This window comes from Humulus lupulus, chromosome 5 (genome assembly GCF_963169125.1).
Source record: "Humulus lupulus chromosome 5, drHumLupu1.1, whole genome shotgun sequence".
NCBI lineage: Eukaryota > Viridiplantae > Streptophyta > Magnoliopsida > Rosales > Cannabaceae > Humulus > Humulus lupulus.
The window spans coordinates 17,598,969-17,621,815 of record NC_084797.1 but is presented as its reverse complement, the minus strand read 5'-3'; the positions used below and the strand labels follow the sequence as shown (position 1 = coordinate 17,621,815).

At 36.5% G+C, this 22,847-nt stretch overlaps 1 protein-coding gene across 1 annotated transcript; it reads right to left on the bottom strand.

Annotated features, from left to right (window-relative positions):
• Positions 1 to 12,097: 12,097 nt before the first annotated feature.
• Positions 12,098 to 18,657, bottom strand: LOC133778901 (rust resistance kinase Lr10-like). Its single transcript, XM_062218914.1, has 5 exons — positions 18,262 to 18,657; positions 17,995 to 18,148; positions 17,776 to 17,802; positions 17,625 to 17,657; positions 12,098 to 13,436 (listed from the first exon to the last, which is right to left on the bottom strand). Exons 1-5 carry the CDS (start codon positions 18,655 to 18,657, stop codon positions 12,307 to 12,309), a joined length of 1,740 nt encoding a protein of 579 aa, XP_062074898.1. The 3' UTR covers positions 12,098 to 12,306.
• Between the last annotated feature and the right edge of the window lie 4,190 nt (positions 18,658 to 22,847).

The following is a 22,847-nucleotide window of genomic DNA, read 5'->3' as shown; positions in this document are numbered from 1 at the left end:
TTTGACACCGAACATCTTTCTATTGGCAATGATGAAAGTAAAAACTATACGGTGGATCTTATAGCCAAATGGATGATGACTATGGATAGATGAGGCCAAATATATTTCATTCCTTGGATTGTTGAGTAAGAACGAACTACTTAAACATTATCACTACTATGGTTGAATTTTAATTTTATAATAATAATATTTTATTATTATTTTAGTCAACATTGGATGTTGGTGCTCGTGATGATGCGGGGGATGACCATAATTTTGGACCCTTTAAAAAATCATAAATCTCCACCAATAATTACGGAGGTTATGGGAAAGTAAGTTCTTCAATTGTAATGTATGCATTATTAATTTTTAAAAGTTGAGAGCATAATATGTATTTAATTAATTTTAATTTTTGTAGAGCATACGCACAATGTTTGGAAAATGAATACATCGGCACATTTAGAAAATTGGTGAGAGGTTCTTGTCCAAAACAACCTGAAAGTCATGAATGTGGTTATTATGTACTAAGATACATTTATGATCTTGTAAATGCACCGAATTCGGCAGAAGTTATCAAGAAGAAAGTATGTTATATTTTAAACTCTTTTTTGCTTAAGAAAAACTAGATATAGTATTTAATTATCTAATCTATATTAACTTTTCAATTTTGCAGTGGTTTGACAAAAAGCAATTCAATGTCAAAGAGGATCTACTACCACTACAAAGTGATTGGTTAGCTAGATTAATGCCATTTGTTTATGAAATCTAAATTTTTGTATGTATGTAAGATTAAAGTGCTAACTTATATTGGTTAGAATGATTAAAGTCTTTGATTCATTACTAGCCAATTATTTTGTATATATAACAATTTATATATAACAATTTAACAAATTAGTTATACTATTGAAAATAATTATGTATAATTAAAATTGAAAATTAATTTTTTTTATTAAAAATGTTGGGTTATCAACCGAAATTGAATTTTTTTTTAATGAGAAGCTCTTTTCTCTGCGGTTGTAGTAAGCCAACCGCGGAGAAAATAGACTTTTCTCTGCGGTTGCAGTAAGCAAACCGCACAGAGAAAAGTGTAGCTTTTCTCCGCGGTTTGCATAACACTTTTCTCTGCGGTCGAATACACTACGCTTTTCAATACTCTCGAAAACCGCAGTGTATTGAGTAAAAAAACCGCAGAGAAAAGCCTTTTTTGTACTAGTGAATGGTGTAACGGGGAAGTTGATACATTAGCTTTCGAGCCTGGTTCCGATCTTTTGGAAGGATTCCGGTCTCGAGATATTCAACTATCGGGGTCATCCAGGTAGGCTCAGATTCAATCATACACACGTCTTCCTCCTCCGGCTCGTTAATGCTAGGTGTGGGGAGATGCTCTATGGGCACAACGTTTAGCTCATCATTCTCGGCGGAAGTAGCGAGCCGAGCTAAGGCATCTGCATTTGAGTTTTTCTCTCGGGGAACCTGTTCGATCGCATAAAACTTGAAATGTTCCAATGCGGATTTTTCCTTGTCTAAGTAAGCTGCCATTTTCATGCCACGAGCCTGGTATTCTCCCAAGATTTGATTAACCACAAGCTGGGAGTCGCTGTAGCAATGTATTGCTTTAGCTTTGAGCTCTTTGGCTATACGAAGTCCCGCTAGTAAAGCCTCGTATTCGGCCTCATTATTCGACACCTTGAAGTCAAATCTTAAGGCAGAATGAAATCTGCTCCCTGCGGGGGTAATCAGAATGACCCCTGCCCCCGATCCATTTTCATTAGATGAACCATCGACGTAAAGTTTCCATAGCTTGTGGGCCGGGGTTATAACTTCATCGTTGGTCATGCCAGTACATGCCACTATAAAGTCTGCCAATGCTTATGCCCTAATGGTCGTTCTCGGGTGGTAGGTGATCTCGAATTGTCCGAGTTCAACCGCCCATTTAAGAAGTCGACCTGAAGCCTCCGGTTTAGACAAGACTTGCCTAAGTGGTTGATCAGTCAACACATGGATGGGGTGTGCCTGAAAATAGGGTCGAAGTTTACGAGATGAATGAATTAAGCTAAGAGCCAGCTTCTCCATCAAGGGGTATCTCGACTCTGCCCCCAGTAACCTTTTGCTGATGTAATAGACGGGTCTCTGTACCTTCTCTTCTTCTCGCACGAGCACTGCACTTATTGCATGTTCGGTGGTGGAAAGATATAAGTACAGTACTTCTCCCGTAATAGGTTTTGATAAGATGGGGGGTTCTGCGAGGTGCTTTTTAAGCTCCTGGAAGGCCAGCTCGCACTCCTCCGTCCATTCAAATTTCTTGCCTCCCCTCAAAAGGTTGAAAAACGGAAGACAACGGTCTGTAGATTTTGATATAAACCTACTTAGTGCCGCCATCCTACCGGTCAAACTTTGGACATCCTTGTGTCTTCGAGGTGAGGGCATGTCGATCAGAGCCTGGATCTTGTCAAGGTTGGCTTAGATTCCACGAGCGTTCACGATAAAGCCCAGGAATTTTCCTGAAGATACCCCAAAGGTGCACTTTTGAGGATTTAGTTTCATGTTATACTTCCGGAGCACGCCAAAGCACTCTTCGAGGTCATCAACATGGTTATTGTTAAGTTGAGACTTGAGAAGCATGTTGTCAACATAAACTTCCATGTTGTTCCCTATTTGTTCTGAAAACATCATATTCACGAGCCGCTGGTATGTGGCCCTAGCATTTTTGAGCCCGAATGGCATGACATTATAGCAGTATAGCCCTTTATCCATTATGAAGCTCGTATGTTCCTGGTCGGGGGCATGCATGGGAATCTGGTTATATCCAGAATAGGCATCCATGAACGACATCAGTCCAAGCCCCGCCGTGGCATCCACGAGCTGGTCAATCCTTGGTAAGGGAAAACAGTCCTTCGGGCAAGCTTTGTTGAGGTCTGAATAGTCAATATAGGTTCGCCACATCCCATTAGGTTTTGGGAAAAACACCGGATTGGCTACCCAGTCAGGGTAAAAAGCATCCCTAATGAATCAGTTTGCTTTTAACCTGTCGACCTCCTCCTTCAGTGCCTTCTTTCTGTCGTCATCCAGCTGTCTTCGCTTTTGTTGCTTCGGAGGGAAGCTTTTAACAATATTTAGCACTTGGCTTGCTATGTTCGGACTTATTCCTACCATGTCCGAGTGTGACCATGCGAAGATGTCCTGGTTTCTCTTCAAAAAGCAAATTAGTTGCTATTTGGTCTCTTCCTAGAGGTGTTTTCCAACCTTTACCTTTTTCGAGGGATCGGACTCTTCGAGCTCTTCTAAGGACTCAAGGTCAGCTTTCTCCTCAACCCTTGGATTTATTTCTTCATCAATCTCCAAGACCGTCCTGTCTTTACTTTGAACAATGACGAGTGCTTGTGCGCTCATCTGTTTCTTTCCTCTTAAGGAAATGCTATAGCATTCCCTTCCAGCTAACTGATCTCCCTTCAACGTCCCGAAGCCACTAGGGGTCGAGAACATAATGACCAGATGCCTTACGGACGAGACTGCCCCCAGCCCAACCAGGGCGGGTCTCCTGAGCAGCACGTTGTAGGCCGAAGGCAGGTCTACTACCACGAGCTCCATCATCTTGGTTGTTGAGACTGGGTAGTCTCCCAAGGTCACGGGGAGTTCGATGGATCCCATTCAGGCGATCCCTTCTCCTGAAAAGCCGTATAGTGTAGTCGCACATGCTTTCAGGTCGCGAAGGGAGAGTCCCATCTTTTCAAGGGTCGCCTTATAGAGAATGTTAACTGAGCTCCCATTGTCTATGAGAACTCGGTGGACCCTTTTATTTGCCAGCTGGAGAGTGATGACCAGTGGATCATGGTGAGGAAACTTAACATGGGACGCGTCATCCTCAATAAAGGTTATTGGTTGAGACTCTATCTTTTGATTTTTAGGAGCTCTAGGTTCGGGTTCATAAGGAGACCCGTCCCCAGTTTTTAGCTCGTTCACATATCTCTTTTGGGCATTTCTTCCTATGCCCGCGGGATGAGGCTCTCCTGAGATGGTTATCACGTCTTCTCCATCAATTGGAGGGGGTCTATCCTCTTCCCTAGCTCGGGAATTGTTGTTTTGTGTGGGCTGTGGCCTAGCTGCTCTCTGGCTCGCGGTCGCTTGATTAGTACTCTGGTTCTTGACATATTGCCTGAAATAACCTCTCGAGATCAACCCTTCAATCTCGTCTTACAGCTGTCGACATTCATCAGTAGTATGCCCGGTGTCTCTGTGAAACCGACAATATTTGCTGGAGTCCCTCTTGGATTTCTGATTTCTCATTGGGTCTAGACACCTGAAGGGGACCTAGTTTTCATTAGCCAGGTATATGTTCTCCCGAGACTTGTTGAGTTTGGTGTACACTCTGTACACGAAGAAATATCTCTCCCCCTTCTTTTTCTTTCCTCCTTCGGCCTTGGGGTTACTCTCTTCATTCTTTTTTCTCTTGGAAGGGTTTTTCGCAGCAGGCTTTGAAGCTGGTGGGTCCGCCTAGGTTGAGGCAGAGTTTACGTTTATCGTTGTAGTTACGGGCTGGGAAGTCACATTAAGTGTCGACCTCGCTTCCTCTACATTGACAAACCTCTGTGCCCGTTTGTTAAGCTCGGTTAAGGACCTCACTGGTTTTCTCTGCATGTCTTCCCAGAGAGCACTTCCTGGCATAACTCCAGCTTGGACAGCCATTAGGTGACCGCTGTCATCCACATTCCGAGCTCGGGAAACTTCCAAGTTAAATCTTATAAGGTAACTTTTCAATGTCTCACCTGGCTGCTGCCGAACGTTAGTCAGGGTTGACGCCTCAGGTCTAACCCCCATTATGGCTTTGAACTGCTTCTTGAATTATTTAGACAGCTGATCCCAAGAAGTAATTGAGTGTCTTCTATATTTTTCAAACCAGCTTTTGGCTGGTCCTGTCAGTGATGCTGGAAATAACATGCATCTGAGCTCGTAACCCACGTTACTTGCTCTCATTATGGTATTGAATGTACTCAAATGGTTGTACGGGTCAGACTTTCCCTCAAACGTTGGGACGTGAGGGATCCGAAATCCTTGGGGAAATGGAGTGTTGGGTTATGGAAAGGACTCATCGTTGGTTTCATGAGTTAGTTATGACTGACTATGATTGATCCAGTGTGTGGATTGGTTAAGTAATTAAAGAAAAACCTTGAGTGGCAAGGAAAGTATGGTAATTCTTGAGTTTGTTAGCGGAAAGTCTTGTGACAATTGGCGTTATGCATGAATTCGATATGTTTATGATACCAGATGTGAGGGCTGGAGTTTGTGCAGGGAGGTGCATGAAACTCTTAACCAGTGGGGTGGATACCACTTAGATTGTGCTAGTGAGATCAGGACAGACTGGACTAGTCTGTGAGTTCTGAATGTGTTCCTAAATGGTCTGTCAGGCCTTCTTTTTATTAAAAGAAGATTAGAATGGTGTTTGATCCAGTGCCAGAGAGGGAATCAGATGTAAACACTGTTTCGAGTGGCTCAGTGGGGTTGTAAGAATTAAAGAGTTAGTTACTGGGTAAGATGGAAACTCTTTAAGATGGATCTTGGATCTGTTTAAAACCAGTTAGAGATCAGAGTGAGAAAATTATGTAAGGGATTGAGTTGATATCAGATTAGAGCACTGCGGGTGCTGAGTATGTCTTGAGAATTGGTTTGATGCTAAATGTTTGTGAATCAGATGAATAGAGCATTCAAGGATTTGTGATCGTCTTGGATGATGAAATAATGGTGTTTTCTCTGTGGAGAATTGCCAAGAGTGAAAAGTGCCTTGGGGACAGGAGTGTCCATGAATAGTAAAGATGTTTTAGGTGCCTTGGGAAGGAAAGTGCTGGGTCTTCATAGACCAGGATCAGTTAGGGGATTGTTATGACATCCTAGTGACAGAGGAAAAGTGATTGCCTATGCAACATGTTGACTAAAGAATTTGACCAGGACTAGAGTAGAGTTTCTGGCGGCCCAGGTGGCCAGTTTATTGTTTGAGATTATTATCTCATGAAAGATAAAAGAAAAGATGGTTAAGTGAGCCACAGACGGGCAAGGTTGAATGGAAAGCTTTAGCTGGATTAGCTAAAGGTTGTATAGTGACAGACATGATTTTATGGTGATATAGAGATCGGACTTGGGATCTGATAGACATTGAGATTAACTGAGAGATTCTGGATGAATCTCATGTTATTCTTTAATTCATTTCATTCAGGTATTTTGAAGGGGGAACATGACATGGAAATTTTATAGTGAGGGCTTGAGATGAAGGAACATATATTAAGGCATGTGTAAAGCTCTTACCTGTTAACAAATTGAGACAGAATATCAGGAAACAGCAAGGCCATTACAGCCTTTGGGTATTTCATAGTGGGAATATGTGAGCATCACGATGGGTTTCGCGGTGGGATTCCCAGGTTGATGGATCGAAATGATTTAGCATTAGGTCATTGTGGACTAGTAGTTCAAGTGAGTTTAGTGTATCAGTAAGGACAGGTGAATAGTACAGCTGATCTATATTTAAGTCTCCTTATGAGAAGGATAGAGAGCCTTCGTGAACTCAAGGTCCATCTTATCAGATGAAGACTCTAATGTTACTTCCAGGTTATGGAAGGGTGAGAGAAGGCGATGAATAGATAGATGGAATTTTGTACAGATTGTTATTCTCGGGCTGATTATAGTCAGAGGGAGAACTGTCCAATGTTGAAAGGGTACCTTATGGGATAAGGTATGGTAGAACATGTTCATCACTTGTACGTTGGAATGTGATGGGTGAGATGTTACATTTGGATCATGAGATGGTTCAGGGGACCATAGAGGTTATTAGAGGTTGGAGCAGGAATGCTCATTTCTCCGATTAAATGGAAAGTGATACTAAATTGAAAAGCAGGAACATGGAGTTTCAGGTGGGAAGTTGTATCCTCCTAAAGAATCACCGTGGTAATGGGTGATGAGTAAAGGAAAGTTGAGCCTAGATTGGTATGACAGTTTGAGTCCTGGATAGGGCTGGTCAGATTATCTTTTGTTGGACCATAGTTTTGGTTCTGGTGGTTGTACATTATCTTGTGCATTTCCATGCGGTGGACATGGGTTGAAAGAACTCATGAGTTGAGTTGTGAGGTTCTGAGGAACAAAGTATACCTTGATTTAAGGTATGTTGCAAGAACAGTGAGGTCGAGAGAATGACCTGGGAAACTGGAATCGGTTGTGCGGAATTCTTATTCCGGGCTGTTCAGATAAATTTCGAGGACGAAATTTCTGTAAGGAGGGGATAGTTGTAATGTCCCAAATTTCCTAATAAGGTTTAGGACCTTGATTAGGAGGCCGGGAGGGCCATAATTGATTTATTATGATATGTAATGATTATATGCATGTTTATGTGAATTATATTATTATATGATGGTGAATGCATGCATATGGGCTCATATTTTAAATGCAAGGGCATTTTGGTAATTTGGCCACTGTGGGCGTAATTGTGTAATTTGGGTGCATGGTTGAGATTAATTATAATTTTACCACATTGTATGTGGATTGGTTCGAGCTATCGGCATGAGACGATCATGAGATGTAAGTGTTCGGTCTAGTCATAACAGGTTTAGGTTCGGGGCTCGGGGTGAGTCTCGGGGTGAATTTAATGATTAGAGCATTACCGGGAATTAAAGGGTAATGGGATATGATTTATTGGTATTTGGGAATGTTGAGATTAGCGGGAATTGGAGAGCGTGAATTATGATTAACGATATAGGTTGAAAAGGACGATTTTACCCTTGGGAGTGCTTGGAAGCCTTTAAATGACCAAGGGGCATTTAGGTCATTTGGCTTGGATATACATGAGGTTTAGTAGGCTGTAGAAACAGAGCAAAACAGAGCCCAACCTCATCCTTACTTCCTTTCTCTCCCGTACAAACTTTCCATCATCCTTTTCTTTGAATTTTGAGAGCCACCTTGAGGAGTTAAGCTTGGAGATCAAAGGGGGAAGCTAGGGAACTTGTCACAGCCATTAAAGGGGATTCAAAACCGTGTTTGAGGTGAGTTCTAGTTATAAATTTAATGGCGTGCTCTGTTTTTGAGTTAAGTTTTGAATTTCTTAAGTTTTTAAGCTTAGAATTGGACTTTGTGAATTGTTGAGTTTTTGGTTGGTTTGAGCTTCAGGTTTTGGTGGTTTAGGACCATTGGGAAGTTTGGTAACTTTGGTTTGGTGATTTGGAGATGTTTAGATGGGTTTTTGGAAGGTTTTAGAAGTGGAAAAACGAAGAAAAATGGCTGGTGCGAAGTTGGGCCGCGACCCTGTTCTTGGGCGCCGCGGCCCTAGCTTGAAGAAGGTGGTGGAGGCTCTGTCAGGGGGGCGCGCCGCGGCATGGTCCATGTAGGGCCGCGGCCCTTAAGGGAAAAAAAAACTAAATGGTGGTTTTGTGATGGGAACTTAACTCTAAGGGTCTAGGATCGATCCTACTACCTAGTTGAGTGGGATTTGATATTCCGGAGGCTTGGGTTGGGTTTGGAAGTATTTAATTACTCATTTTGATGAGGTTTTATATTTGGTTATGACTGGGTGACCGCTAAAGGATTAAAAGCTGATCGTTCTCAAAGGTCGTTTCTTTTATTAATTCTCGCTCAAACCCGAGGTAAGAAAACTGCACCCCGTATGTGACATGCATGGCTATGGTTGATGCATGTTGGATGTTTAAATGTAAACATTAATAGCATAATGAATGCTTGATGATTTTGCCCATTTGCATAAGATTATTAATGAGGCATGCTGGGTGATTAAGTGTGATGCATGTGATGCACGAGAAACATGTGATTAGGGCATGCCATGAATAATGAATATGAGATTGGCCAGAGCTTGAGTCTCTGAGTTTGTGCATGATCATGATTGTGCTAGCAACTGTTTAGTAAGCATGCTAAATGCCCTATTCTTGGATAATTGGCATATGATACATACTGATAGCATTGCTTATTTGTGCATGGCATTGACTAATTAGTCAGATTTGGCAAAGGTGCTAGTATCAGCTGTGAAGCCGTGACTCACTAGTCAGGTTCGGCGGTGATACTGGGCACTGGTCACGTTGCACTGAATCGTCAGACAGAATTGGCAAAGGTGTTAGTATCAGCTGTGAAGCTGTGACTGAATAGTCAAGTTCGGCAGTGATACTGGACACTGGTCACCCAGAATTGGCAAAGGTGTTAGTACCAGCTGTGAAGCTGTGACTGATTAGTCAAGTTCGGCGGTGATACTGGACACTGGTCACATAGCGCTGACTGATTAGTCAGAATGGTCTTAGCGTGGTTCACGCAAGCCAACAGAGATTAGATCTAATCGACTTCTAGCATTGAATGACTCAAGGAGCATTAATGCCGGACCGACCCTGAGGGTCGATGAATGAAAACAGAGCTTGAAAGCTAGTGGCTAACCTATCAGCCACTCTCTCGCTAGAAAACAGAGCTTGGAGGCTAGTGGCTTACCTAACAGCCACTCTCCCGCTAGAAAAGAGAGCTTGGAGGCTGGTGGCTTACTTAACAGCCACTCTCCCGCTAGAATTATGTGATGTTTACTCATTGGTTTGGAAGCTTTATGCTCCGTTTGATTATAACGATAATCATTTGATAATGCTTATGTATAGTGTTATGTTTTCTTGCTGGGCTTCGGCTCACGGGTGCTATGTGGTGCAGGTAAAGGCAAGAGGAAGCTGGACCATCCTTGAGTTGGAGAGCTTAGGTGATGACGTGTACATATGCAGCTGCTCGACCGCCACGGCCGAGGTTTAAAGTGGAACTAGGGTTGAACCCTGTTTTGCCGCTTAGAACGGCCTGTTGTAAATATTTTCTGTAATAAACTCTGAAATTTATATTTTCGGGATCCCAATGTATATATTAAACGTTCTAGTGAAACGTTACATCTTAACCTAAATGTTTAATCCCTAAACCACTAATCATACTTAGATCACGATTTTGGCCAAATGACTCGATTAGCGAGTTTAGCACTGTTTACAAGGCACACTGTAACGGTCCCAGGAGTTGGGGCGTTACAATTCGCTTCTCTCTTCAACATCTGGGTTTACCATTGGCTGTTTCCCAGGACGTCTCGGATAATTTTCTTCAGGAACGTTCTGATCATTAGCGGCCATAACTTGTTCAGGGACTGAATGCTTAAGGCTCTCAATGAAAGCACCAAACTGTTGACGTCGTTTTTCGTCAACAGTGAAATAAGAGCACGAAAACAATAATTGGTTATGGCCAGGAAAATACAATAAAACAAATGGGATTTTTTACGTGGTTCAGCAGTTAACTCTGCCTAGTCCACGAGTCTTTGTTATTAAAACTTAAGATGATCTCTGGAAACTCTTCAAGAATGAATTCTCTAGAGTTTTCTCTCAAGATTACAAAAATTCGGTCCTTTACAATGGTGCATGACTTCTCTATTTATAGAGAAGATTTCAGAATACTATCCCACACAATTCGGGAAGTTATTCTGTATATGAAAATAAATTTAATGGCATTAAAAGTCTGTAATCCTATATACAAGGAAACGTCCCCTGAAGATCAGGGGGCGTATAACTGAATAATAAATACCCCTTTATTATAGGGGATTTACAACAATCAGTGTAGATTGCATCTCTCCAAAATGACTCACTAGGATATTCAAAGTTATCAATCTAAATTGTCAGTGCTGTTCCCACCCAGGTCTCTTACTGACTTTCGAGCTATGGCATTCCCCGAGATCACGTGACTTCGAGCTCATACTTATGTCAGGCTCGGAGCCCCTGATCCGAGGTCATCCGAGAACAGACGTGCTTTGATGTCTGTCTTTCAAGCTTGTAATGGTTTCAAGGCTACCATCTTCGAGGTTGCCCTGCTTGTAGGTCCGGTGCCTAGGTTGTAGACACGTGTTCCAGACATTACGAGCCTATTCCTAACGAATCCAGCTTTCGAGATCACAATTCTTAAGGCTCGAAATCTGGGTGTAACAGATTCATATGTGAGTTAATCTCAATACTTTAAATAAGAAATAGATCAAGAAATAAAGCGTAATGATACAAATATGTATATATATTTATATATTATAAATGTGAGTTTAATAAAAATTGTTGGTTTATGTTTGATTTAATAATTTTTTTTATTGTTTTCTGACACTGTTAGTTTTCTAAATAAGGTAAATAAATTAAAAAAAATAAAGTCATCTAAATAAAGTAAATAAATTGGAAATAAAAATTAAAAAATAATAAACGAGACATATTAATTTCTCATCACATATTTTAAAATTTTATATTCAAGTAATTAAATTACTCTATCAATGATATCTTAAAAACTATAACCAAAACGTGTACCTTTAAATTTATTATTTTTTTTATTTTATTAATGATTTATTTTGTCACTAAATATATTTTGTTTATCCCATCATTTTTGTAATAGTAATATAAGACATAAATATACATATTTCTTTTTTTTTCGTTTAATTTTTTTATGAGAAATTACTTATTTTAATTGTTCTAGCCATTAATTGAATAATATATATTTATATATAAATTTTGTTCACTTTAAAATTCTTTTATTTAAATAATTAAAATTTTATCAAATAAACTTTGTAAATTCATATTTTTAATTTAGAATTTCTTAATAATATTTTATTATATTAAATATTTTTTCTAAAAATAAAATTAGAAAAAAATATTTAATTTTAAAATTAAAATCACCATATATAATATATAAATCAAAAAAATAAAAAATACCAAAATTTAAATTATTATGAACACTAAATTTCAAACTAATAAACAACATCAAATAATTTACTTTGAAACTAGAATGCATCTTATTTTTATATGTAAAAAGTGTGTATCTAACGAATTCTTAATTTATTGAATTTTTTAAATAAAAAGTATGATATTATTTATTTCTTTTAGAAGTATATACAAATTTGGGTTAATTTTTAAAATATATTTGTGTTATTCTTTTATAATATATGACATTGTTTATTTATTTAAATTTTAAATAATAATTTTAAAAAAATATTAAGCAGAAGACAAATGCATGTTGTTTATATATATATTAAACATTTTCTGCCACGATCAAATCATGAGAGGACAATGCATAATATTACACCAGAAAATCCGAAAAGACTGAAAGAAAATTTGTCTAATAATCTGTATTTTGAATATCAGCGAGGGGTTTAATACTCAAATTCATTATTCATTGTCACAGTTTGGCAATCGAAATTGGTTTGACATTATTTAACCTTACAATGAGATTGAAATATATAACAAAGATAAAAATAATTGTATAAGTATTTAAAAAAGTATGAAAACTTCAAATACCAATGTTTTAGATGTAGGAGCATACTTATCTTTGTAGTGTGATTGATGGTATTGTTGAAGGCACTGAAGAAATTAATGTCTCTTGAGCATGCTGAACGTGCTTCTCTAGTGGATACAAAGAAGGCTTTTGAGGCATTTCTAGACATTCAGCCTCTCCTTCAAGCATTTCTAAGACTTTATTCATTGTACGTCGATCACTTGGCTTCAATTGTATACACCATAATGCTACCACAATCATCTTTTTTGTAATTGTTGAATATGTCTCATCTATTTCTGTTATTTCACCTTCTACATTTTTCTCTTGGTCACTTAATTGATCATGTATCCAAGAAGGAAAGAAACGTTGGCTACTATTTCCTGTACCCGATGTACAATTTTTTCTTCTACTTGCCATTTCCATTAATAACATTCCAAAGCTATACACATCAGCTTTATTAGAAATTCCTCCAATATTTTTGTAAAATAGCTCTGGAGCTATGTATCCTAAAGTTCCTCTAGCTGCAGTTAAGGACAAATTATTACTATCCAATGGGCATAACCTTGCTAAACCAAAATCAGAAACTTTTGGAATAAAGTTTTCATCCAAAAGAATATTATGAGGTTTAATGTCAAAGTGCAAAATTTGCATGTAACATCCTTGGTGCATATATTCAATTACACGCGCCACACCAAGTGCAATTTGAAAAATTTGCTCACAACTTAAGAAGGTAATTCCCTCTTGAGAGAAAATATATTTCTCCAAAGATCCATTAGTCATGAAATCATATACAAGAGCATGCTTTGAGGAGTGGACACAAAAGCCAATCAAGTGAACTACATTAACATGGTGAATTCTTCCAATTGTGGCAATTTCATTGATGAAGTCTTGCCCATTTCCTTTGGATTTACTCAATATCTTAACTGCTACAATACGACCAGTGCGAAGCTTTCCTCTAAATACAGTACCATAACCTCCTTTGCCTAATTTTATCTTGAAGTTTTGAGTCATCTTTTTTATCTCTTTGAATGAGTATCTTATAGGAATAAGATTATTCTCGTTATGAAGAAACTCCTCGATAGAATTATACATTGATAAATGACGTCTTCGCCATTTATAGATTAATAAGCCAACTACAAGTGGAGTCCCAAACATAATTTTGAGTCCTGCGTGTATTACTGCGCTTTACAAAAAAGAAGTTTCGGCTTTAGTGCACAATCATGCATCAAGAAATGATTTCGCATAAGTCTGATATATTATTTTAATTACAAGAACAAGGTTATGAAAATAAACTTAGAGGATATAAGATTAAAATAGTATTTTTTTTTAAAACATAGATTATGTCGTTTTTTAATAAATTAATTCTTTATAAATATCTTATATATTATATTGTTAAATGTTTGAAGAAGTTTAATAAGTTATATTCTAATGATTTGCATTTTAAAAGCTACATTAAAATGTAAAAGAGTAGAGAGATAAGAAATATCATTTATCTAAAACAAATAACACTACAAAATTCAAAATATATATTTGAAAGAAAAACAAAATCTAGTGATTTACATTCATGGTAAAATTTGAGATTGCAAAGAAATGGGTTGTCATTTTAGAGTTAGCTTAGTTTTCATGAATGTTTTAAAAATATCTTATATATTCTAATTAGTTCTAAATATATAAGTAATCGCCTTTATTTTAAACCTAATATTTGAAAAGGAAAATACAATTTTGGATCCTATGTTGTGCAAAAGTTACCTATCGAACCATCTGTTTTGCTAAATGACAATTAGAACCCTATGTTTTGTAAAATAGAACAAAATAGTACACTGGACTTAGTTTTGGTCAAAATATTTTACAATATGACAAAAATACCCATAGGTTTTAGCAATTAATGAATTAATTAAATAATTACAATTATCGCTGAGGTGCTTTGTTAGATCTGAATGATGGTTGAGATTCGTATCTGAGGTGGGTGGGCTCAGGGATTGTTGTCGGTCAGCGGAGGTTGGGTGCCAGGTCTCAGATTCGATGACTACTCAAGCAAGTGACTTAGGGGCTCGAACTCAGATGCAATAGGTCGGGGGACTATTGCAGGGTGACAAAGGTTGGGTGCGAGGTCTCAGATTCGACGACTAAGACAGGTGGCTTAAGGGTTAGAACTTAAGTGGGTGGATGGAGGTTGGGTGCGCCGGGGAGCTTGAACTGACAAAGGTGCTCTGTTAGATCTGAATGATGGTTGAGGGCTGTAACTCAGGTGGGTGGGCTCAGGGACCGACTTTGTTAGATCTGAATGATTGCTGAGGGTTGTATCTCAGGTGGGTGGGCTCAGGGATTGTTGCAGGTTAGTAGAGGTTGGGTGCGAGGTCTCAGATCTGATGAATACTAAAGCAAGTGGCTTAGAGGCTCTAACTCAGGAGCAATATAGGTCGGGGACTATTGCAGGGTGACAAAGGTTGGGTGCGAGGTCTCAGATCCGACGACTCAAACGAGTGGCTTAAGGGCTGGAACTTAAGTGGGTAGATGGAGGTTGGGTTCGACAGGTGGCTTATAGGTATTCTTGATGAAGGTTTTTTGTTGAACTCGATTAGCTATCAATTTTGATCAGGTGTCATTTGAATGGTCTCTAGGTTTGATTTTTTTTTTTTGAAGTTGTTGTATTGATGTTGAATCTGGGATTGACGATGAACTTAACAAGTTTTGATGAATATTTGGTTTTGTTTTAATTATTTTATTTTGATTTTTAATGATATTGTTGAATCGTTGGAGCTTTTGTTTTTGTTTTTAGTTTTTTAGTAGATAATTGTTGACCCTGATTTTGGGCAACTGACACGGAGTCAAAATACGCTTGACGTAGATGAATGCGTTGAAAAGAACGTGATGACGAAAATAATAAGAACACGATATTTTATAGTGGTTCGGCCCTAGGATCTGGTAATAACCTACGTCCACTTAGATTGTTATTGATGTGAGATTCAAAGTAGTGATCAAAGAACTAGGGTTCAATGAGTTTCACCAACCTCTGAAGAACAATACAATATGATTGATATGATAACTCTAATCACAAGCGATTTAGAAGTCAGAAAAGAGAAAAAAAGATCCTCTTCCCTGAGCCCTCTTCTTCTATTTATAAGCTCAGGGAAGATTTACATTGATTTGTTACATATATTATTTCCTAAATAATCGGATACTCAGGAAATTGTGGGAGAGAATTTCGGATTCCATCATAATTGCCTAAGATTTCTTCCGCGTGTTACGTGCATACGACCAGACTGGTCGTATGAAGAGGCCGATCGCTTAATGCTGAATATCTTCCTGGTCGATAGTCGAACACAGGTTTTGCCAGGTATCAGCCACGTGTAATTATTGCCTGCCATGTCATTCACTTCTGATTTTTGGGATAACAATAATGATATTGTTGGAAAATCCAAGTTTAAATGTGAGGTTGTGTTTGAGTTTGAATGTGTATATTGTTTAATTCAGATTTTTATTTGGGTATATGAATAATATTTAGCGTTCGGGTTTTGATTATTTTTAATTTTAATTATATTTTGTTTTAATGTTTAATGAATTTTTTTGTTTTTTTTTTCAATTTTTATTTATTTTAAATATAATATTGTTTTATTTTATGTAATTTAATTATTAAATAAAATAACCGAGGGTATTTTAGTGATATTGAAAAAAAATTGACCACAATCAAGCCCAAAGTACTATTTTGTTCTATTTTACAAAATATAGGGTTTGAATTGTCATTTAACAAAATAAAGAACCCGATTGGTAACTTTTCCACAATATACACGTTCAAAAATGGTATTAACCCTATTTGAAATTATTGTTATTGGTTAAGATAACATTTTGATTACATAAAAAAAAGACCAAATATAAATGAAGAAAAAAATCATGTCTTAAATAATGATTTAGATTTAGTTACTTCTAATTGAAAAATTAGTACAATGGATTACATTCTTGTTAAAGTTTCAAATTGTAAACTAATTGGTTAAAATTAGACATATAAGAAGCTAATTAAAATATAATGGAGGATGGTCCTATAAACTAATCCTCCTTTTGTTCTCTCTCATCACCCCCTTTCTAAATAAACTCAATTTAATTATATTTTAAAAAAAATCATACACTTCCTAAATATTTTTTTAATTAAACCTTTATCCATTAATTTCTTAATATTTTTTTATATATAAATATAATTTCTAGCCCTATAATTTATATGTTACTATAACAATTCAAACATCTTCAAATATCCACATGACAATGAAAAAAAAGTGATATTTTTTTTAAGGATAAGAAAACTTAATCACAAATATTAATTTTATTTTTTATCTTAAAATAATAATAATAAAAAAGTAAAATTTGTAGTGAAAATAAGTAAGTAGTCTAAATAGTTGCACTTAAGTCATATGTAGAAGTTGTTTTCGTAACAAAAGTTACATTTTACACAAATTTAGTGCGCCTTAGTTAGTCTCAGAAGAAACCCATGGCAGGTTATAATTGATTCATCTCATTTTAATTTAAATATTAAATATTTGAAAGATTATTTCAACTCAGTTTTAAAAATAAAAATAATTTAAAATTTTTAATAAAAACTTAAAAAAAAAATTATAATATTAAAATATTATTTCAAAATTTAAATTAATTTTTTTTTAATTTTTTTATTAAATCAAAATACATTATTTATCCCATTTTTTAACAAATAGTATAATTATTTAATTAAGAAGGGTGAGTAGAAAAAAAATGTCTAGACCAACTTAGGAAATTCAGTATTGCTAAGAGGCATCAATGATGCACAATACCACAAGGAGACATAATGTTATTCGTGCAATCTAATATTAGGAGATCCTATATAATTTAATTTAATAAATATTATGGGGTATCGTTAACGGACCACATGAAGCCACCTCATGTGGTATTTGGCACCTTAAGGTGCCAAATGACAACACTCTAAAATATTAAACCATTGAGTGGTTATAATATCCAAAAGAGGTACCACACCAATTGTTAATAAATTTTTATTCTCATATTTTAATAAAAGAGAAATAGATGAATATACATAATTACTACATTTTTATTGAAAAAAAAAAGCATACATTAAAAGTACACATAATAAATTAAATGATCATAGCTATCTAACTATGGAATAGGATTTATCACAAATGCATATATCTAAAAAAATGCTCATGAAATATTTTATCACAAAAGAAAATTAATTCAAATCTTCATAGAAACATATAATTTATAAAATGCTTTCTAGATGAATCATATATATAATATATATATTTCAAATATCAATTCTTTTGAAGTTAGTTAATGAAGTTTGCCTATTAATTAAAATAAATTTGCCAATATATATTATTATTACGTACCAATCCCATAGATTACTGATGCTTGGAAAAACACTGCAAGAACACAATAAATAAATTATTAGAAAAATATGTGTTTTGGTAAAACATACAAAGATAAAAAAAAATTCAATAAAAACACCCTAGTTATTAAAAGCAATTATATAACAGTTACCTCCAATTATGTAGGCCGTTGTCCAAACTGTAATAATCCATATATATCCAAGAAAATAACTTAACAATTAGCTCTCAGAATTTCAGATTCGACTCGAAACTTCCAAAAATATAATATATATATAAATATATATATATATATATATATGTAGAGCGAAAAAGAAGAATTACTTACGAATACGACATTGCATCTTGTTGGAGGAATCAATATGGCATTTACCTAGTTTTCCGTTATGGAATTTTGTTTTCAACCATGAAAGCTCAAAGCCATCTGCAAACTCGTTGTGAATGTCCACATAAGAGTATTCCTTCCATTCACCACTGTCTTCATCGATACGAAGGTTCTTAGCTCCGAGCGGCACGAGCTCGCCAAATCAGAGACGTTAAAGCCACCATCCACTGCATAATAATAAGAAGAATATTGGGAGGCTAAAGAACCACCAATATTGCAAGGAGCAGTGTCTAGATAGTATGGGGAATTCACTACTCGATTCTCACATTTCAAGATTACGACAAACTTTAATCTTTCGTTCAACAAGTAGTTGTAAGGATTGGAAACATTGAATATATTTTTTGGTGGAGATGGAAGGGAGGAGCAATTGGTTCTGTCAAGATTGGAGTCCGCAATTCGAATTGTGAAATTGGCATAAGTGATTGACCTCACAAAGTATTTGACAGAATTTAAGTGTAATACCGTGAGATTGTTGTCGCAAGTAAGCTCAAAATTAGGGTAGCCACAGTGTTTTGGATCGGTGTTAAGACGGAACGGACTGGTTATGTTGATGATGTTATCACAAGAAGAAGGTGAACAATAAGGATTTGAATTTGCGTCGCTGGTTCTAAGGAACAAGAAGGGAATCATAAAAAAAAGAAGAGCAGCCATGGAAAATCTGAGAGAGAGAGAGGGATCGGAGAACGCTTATTTACACCACTGAAGTCTCTATCTTGACTATTCAGATATTATCATTACCTACAGATTGTTCTTTCTTTATGAATGGTAGTTGTTTTTGCTTACTTGCATCAGCCATCTTGTCTTGAGAATAGTCAAACTAGAGCAACAGTGGGACAGGATAGTTTTTATGTAAAATAAATTTAACTATGCATAATCATATTACTCACGTCATCAGAATTTAATTTAATGGCCCCTATTCAAAGTTTTGTCAAATTTGATAAATGATCCAGCATCATATATATTTTGCATCACCATTAATTAAATATTTTTTATTTAGTTTTATGCCTATCCTGAGTTACTTTTAATATAACGTTAAATGTAAATGATGATTTTTTTATATAATTAAATTTTTAGATAATAATAAAATAAAAATAAATAAAAAAAATACTAATTTGACTCATGTATTTTGCCGAATACTCGATTGATCGGCCCCTATGTTTTGTTACATGACAAAATAGACCACATGTTTTGTAAAATTGAACAAATTAATACTCTCAACTCAATTTTGGATCCTTGTCACAAGCTCTTCCTCAAAATAATATATAAGATGATGATGTGCCAAATGGCCCAAAGTGATAGTTGTGATTTAGGATCCTCGTCGAAGCTCTTCCTCCCCGACACACGCAGATCCATTGTGCATGAACCCATCCATGAGCTTCAACCACGAACGAATCCATTCACAAGCTTCAACCAGGTTCTTCCACAACTTGAACCATGCACAATCCCATCCCATCTTATGCTAAGGGTTCGCTGGGTCTGATGGTTTGCGACTAGAGAACTGGCTTCGCTGATGGGGCTTGGGGCTGGGTTCGTGGATGAGAAGAAGAAGAACACAAGAGAAGAAGGGGAAGAGAAAAGAGAAGAGAGAGAGGAGAGAGAAAAAATATTTTTTTTTCATTTTTTATTTTAAAATCTATTTTTCATTATTTAATAAATTCATTAATTCAGAAACCTAAGAGTATTTTAGTCATATTGAAAAATTGTTTGACCAAAATCGGATTCAGGGCATCATTTCATTTCATTTTGTTACATTTTGCAAAACACAAGGTCTGTTTTGTCATTTAACAAAACATAGGGGTCGATCGAGTATTTGGGCAAAACACAGGGGCCAAATTGGAATTTTTCCAAAATAATTTTTTTATATTTTTAATAAATATTAAAGGAAAAATACTATTTTGGTCGTTGTGTTTTTTCTTGAATACTCGATTGGTCTCTATGTTTTGTTAAATGACAAAACAGACCATCTGTTTTGTAAAAGGGATTTTTTCAAAAATATAGCTTTTATGCAATCAATGTGTAAAAATGTGAGAATTATATTTTTCTTAATTTGTATGAGAAAATTTATTAAAGAAAAAATTAAAGTATGAGAAACACAATTAGTAGCTAACTAAAATATGTAAGCTAAATTTAAAACCAAAGCACATAAGCCAAACAGGGGTACTATTATAAATTAGCATTCCACTCTTCTCTCTCTCAAACCCTAGCCAAACAAAACATTTCTCTCTCCAAACCCAGCCACACGGTTTTCTCCATCACATCTCTCTTCTCTTTCATTTTTCCATAGATGCCACCTCCATTGTTTTCCACTCGCCTACCTCACCATCTCCACCATCATCTCTGGCCACCCCACCCTCACCACCTGCAATTCACCTTAGGTGCGCACATCCGTGAAACCCAGCCTAGAACACCCAGCCGTGCCATCGACGAACCCAGCCCCAATCCACGCATCTTTGCGCGATTCCATTCGCGATCCCCCAAATTCAAAACGATGATGCTAGGTTGAGGCGAGGGATGTGCTGGTGGTGATCGGAGGCAAGGGAGAAGGGTGATGCCTGGGCTAAGTGCGTGTAATGACCCACTAATCTAGACTATTTGGACCATTAACGAAACTATACATAAACATACATTTTTACGAAAATACCATAATTTTATTGAGTAACTTGTAAAATAAGAGTTACTTACAAATAAATACTAAGAAGGATATGGGATCCCATTGTCTTTAAAAACAAAACATGATTTAAATGAAAAAGAATTACATAAGAAATGCGGAAAATACATATAAAACCATAAAAGATAAAATGAGACTACATCCTCGAATCGAATAACGCTCGGCCCCTTGACTCCATTCACCATCGATACACATCCTCTAAGCGTCACGAATCTTACCGCCTCTAAAGCTATTTTCCTGCACATAAAACAAAAAGGAATGAGCCTAATGCCCAGCAAGGAAAATCTAACACATAGTCATACACATAAATTTCATAATAAACGTAAAGACATATCATAACACTTAATACATACACTTATTATAATGGCCATTATTACTTGGGGTCCCATAGACTAAACAAGCTTATGCCCATGAGAGTAATGGGGTCCTACTAGCTAAGTAGGCATATGCCCATAATCTTTTTTGGGGTCTTGTTAGTCAAATAGGGCATAAGCCCAAGCCTACAAACATACACATTCATAGCATATTCATAACATATCATATTTCATAACATAACTCATAAGCAATACACATATAGATTCTATCCTATTTTCCTTACCAAAGTTACCGGGATATGATGGACTGAGTTGGGACTTTTGGAACACTCCTAAAACCATATGAGAAAGTGTGAGTCTTATGAAGAAGAAGAAATGAAAATGAATAGGAAGACTAAACCATTGAGAAATATGCTTACCACAACTTATGTGCTTAAGAACTTGGATTCCCTAACCAAAATAAGAATGAGGTTAGGGGACTGAGTAGAAGGTTATGAAAGAGGAAATAACATAAAGCAAATGAACTAAAGTTTTGGTTTACCTCAAAGACTTGAAAGACCAATCTATACCACAACCGAAATACTATAGAACCTCACTTCCCAAAGTGTTTGATAAGCTTATGATGTTTAAGCTTATGATTTTCCCAAAACAGGTGTTTACACTCTAACACTCACTTAACACTAGCATCTTCTGAACTTAGAGCAAAAGGTGAATAATGGCTGGGTACTAGGTCCTATTTATAGAGTTTGGGAATGAAAGTATCTTGATTTTACTTGAATAAAAATAATGGCTTTTTAGGTGAAAATCATTTGAATAATCGTTCAGCAGAGGCTGAAGACTCGTTCAAAAGATGCTGGACTTATGAAGAAGTTTGAATGGCTGAAAGGAAAAGAATTCAAAAATGTTTGATTTATGCTGGAGGAGGCGATATATCGCCCCCTGTAGGCGATATATCGCCTGAGCCAGTATGCCCGAGGCGACCGTGCATCGTCTCGTGTTTTCCGTATCTACGTGCTGCGATATATCGCCCCCTATAGCTGCGATATATCGGCACACGCTGAATATTTAAACATGAAATTACACATTTTTATCTAAGTTTGAATGGAGTAAACAACCTTGACTAAGCCTTCAACGTATTCAAAGCTACTGACTGACCCTATAACATTCAAACTTTACCCTTATTTAATTTAATCCTAAAAAATACTTAATCCTTAATTACCCATTCATAACATGTGCTTAAAATCCTATTGGTTGATATCTAAACCTTATAGTATAATAAATATAATCCTTAATTATCAGTCATATAATCAAACCTTAGGTTATACTTAATATTCTTAAACTATAGGTTAAACTTACAAAATCTATAAGTACTACTATGAGTGTCCAAATAATGCCCGGTCTGAACCAAAAATCCACAGTAACAAAGATAATACTATACATACTATAATACTACTAAATATTAGCTAAGTAAAGTTCTTGGACTCTACAGTGCGTTCCGTGGTGCTTGGAGCTGCGAAAAATGACGGGGATGGCTGGGGTTGCGATGGTGTTTTGCGCATAGGGGATGGGGGGTTCTGGTGGTGGTCGGAGGCAAGGGAGAATGGTGGTTCGTGGTCAGATCTATTTTTTTATCTTTAGGTCTGTGGTAACTAGTTATCTTCACGTTCTTCACTACAACAAAAAGTGTCTTTAGGGGCGACAGATGTCGCCCATAATAGTCATTAGCGGCGACATGTCGCCGCTAATATTTCGAAGCTAAAGTCGATTATTAGCAGCGAAAAACCGTCGCCTCTAATAAATAGTATTAGCGTTGACATTTTCGCCCCTAATAATCATGATTCCGAGATCGTATTTTGCCC

Excerpts from the sequence above, each read along its gene's own strand:
- LOC133778901 (XM_062218914.1), bottom strand. The coding sequence starts at position 18,657 with ATGGCTGCTCTTCTTTTTTTTATGATTCCCTTCTTGTTCCTTAGAACC. Across the intron at positions 17,803-17,994 it reads ATTCCATAACGGAAAACTAG|TTTGGACAACGGCCTACATA; the intron begins GTAAATGCCATA and ends GGATTATTACAG. Across the intron at positions 17,658-17,775 it reads AACGGCCTACATAATTGGAG|TGTTTTTCCAAGCATCAGTA; the intron begins GTAACTGTTATA and ends GTGTTCTTGCAG.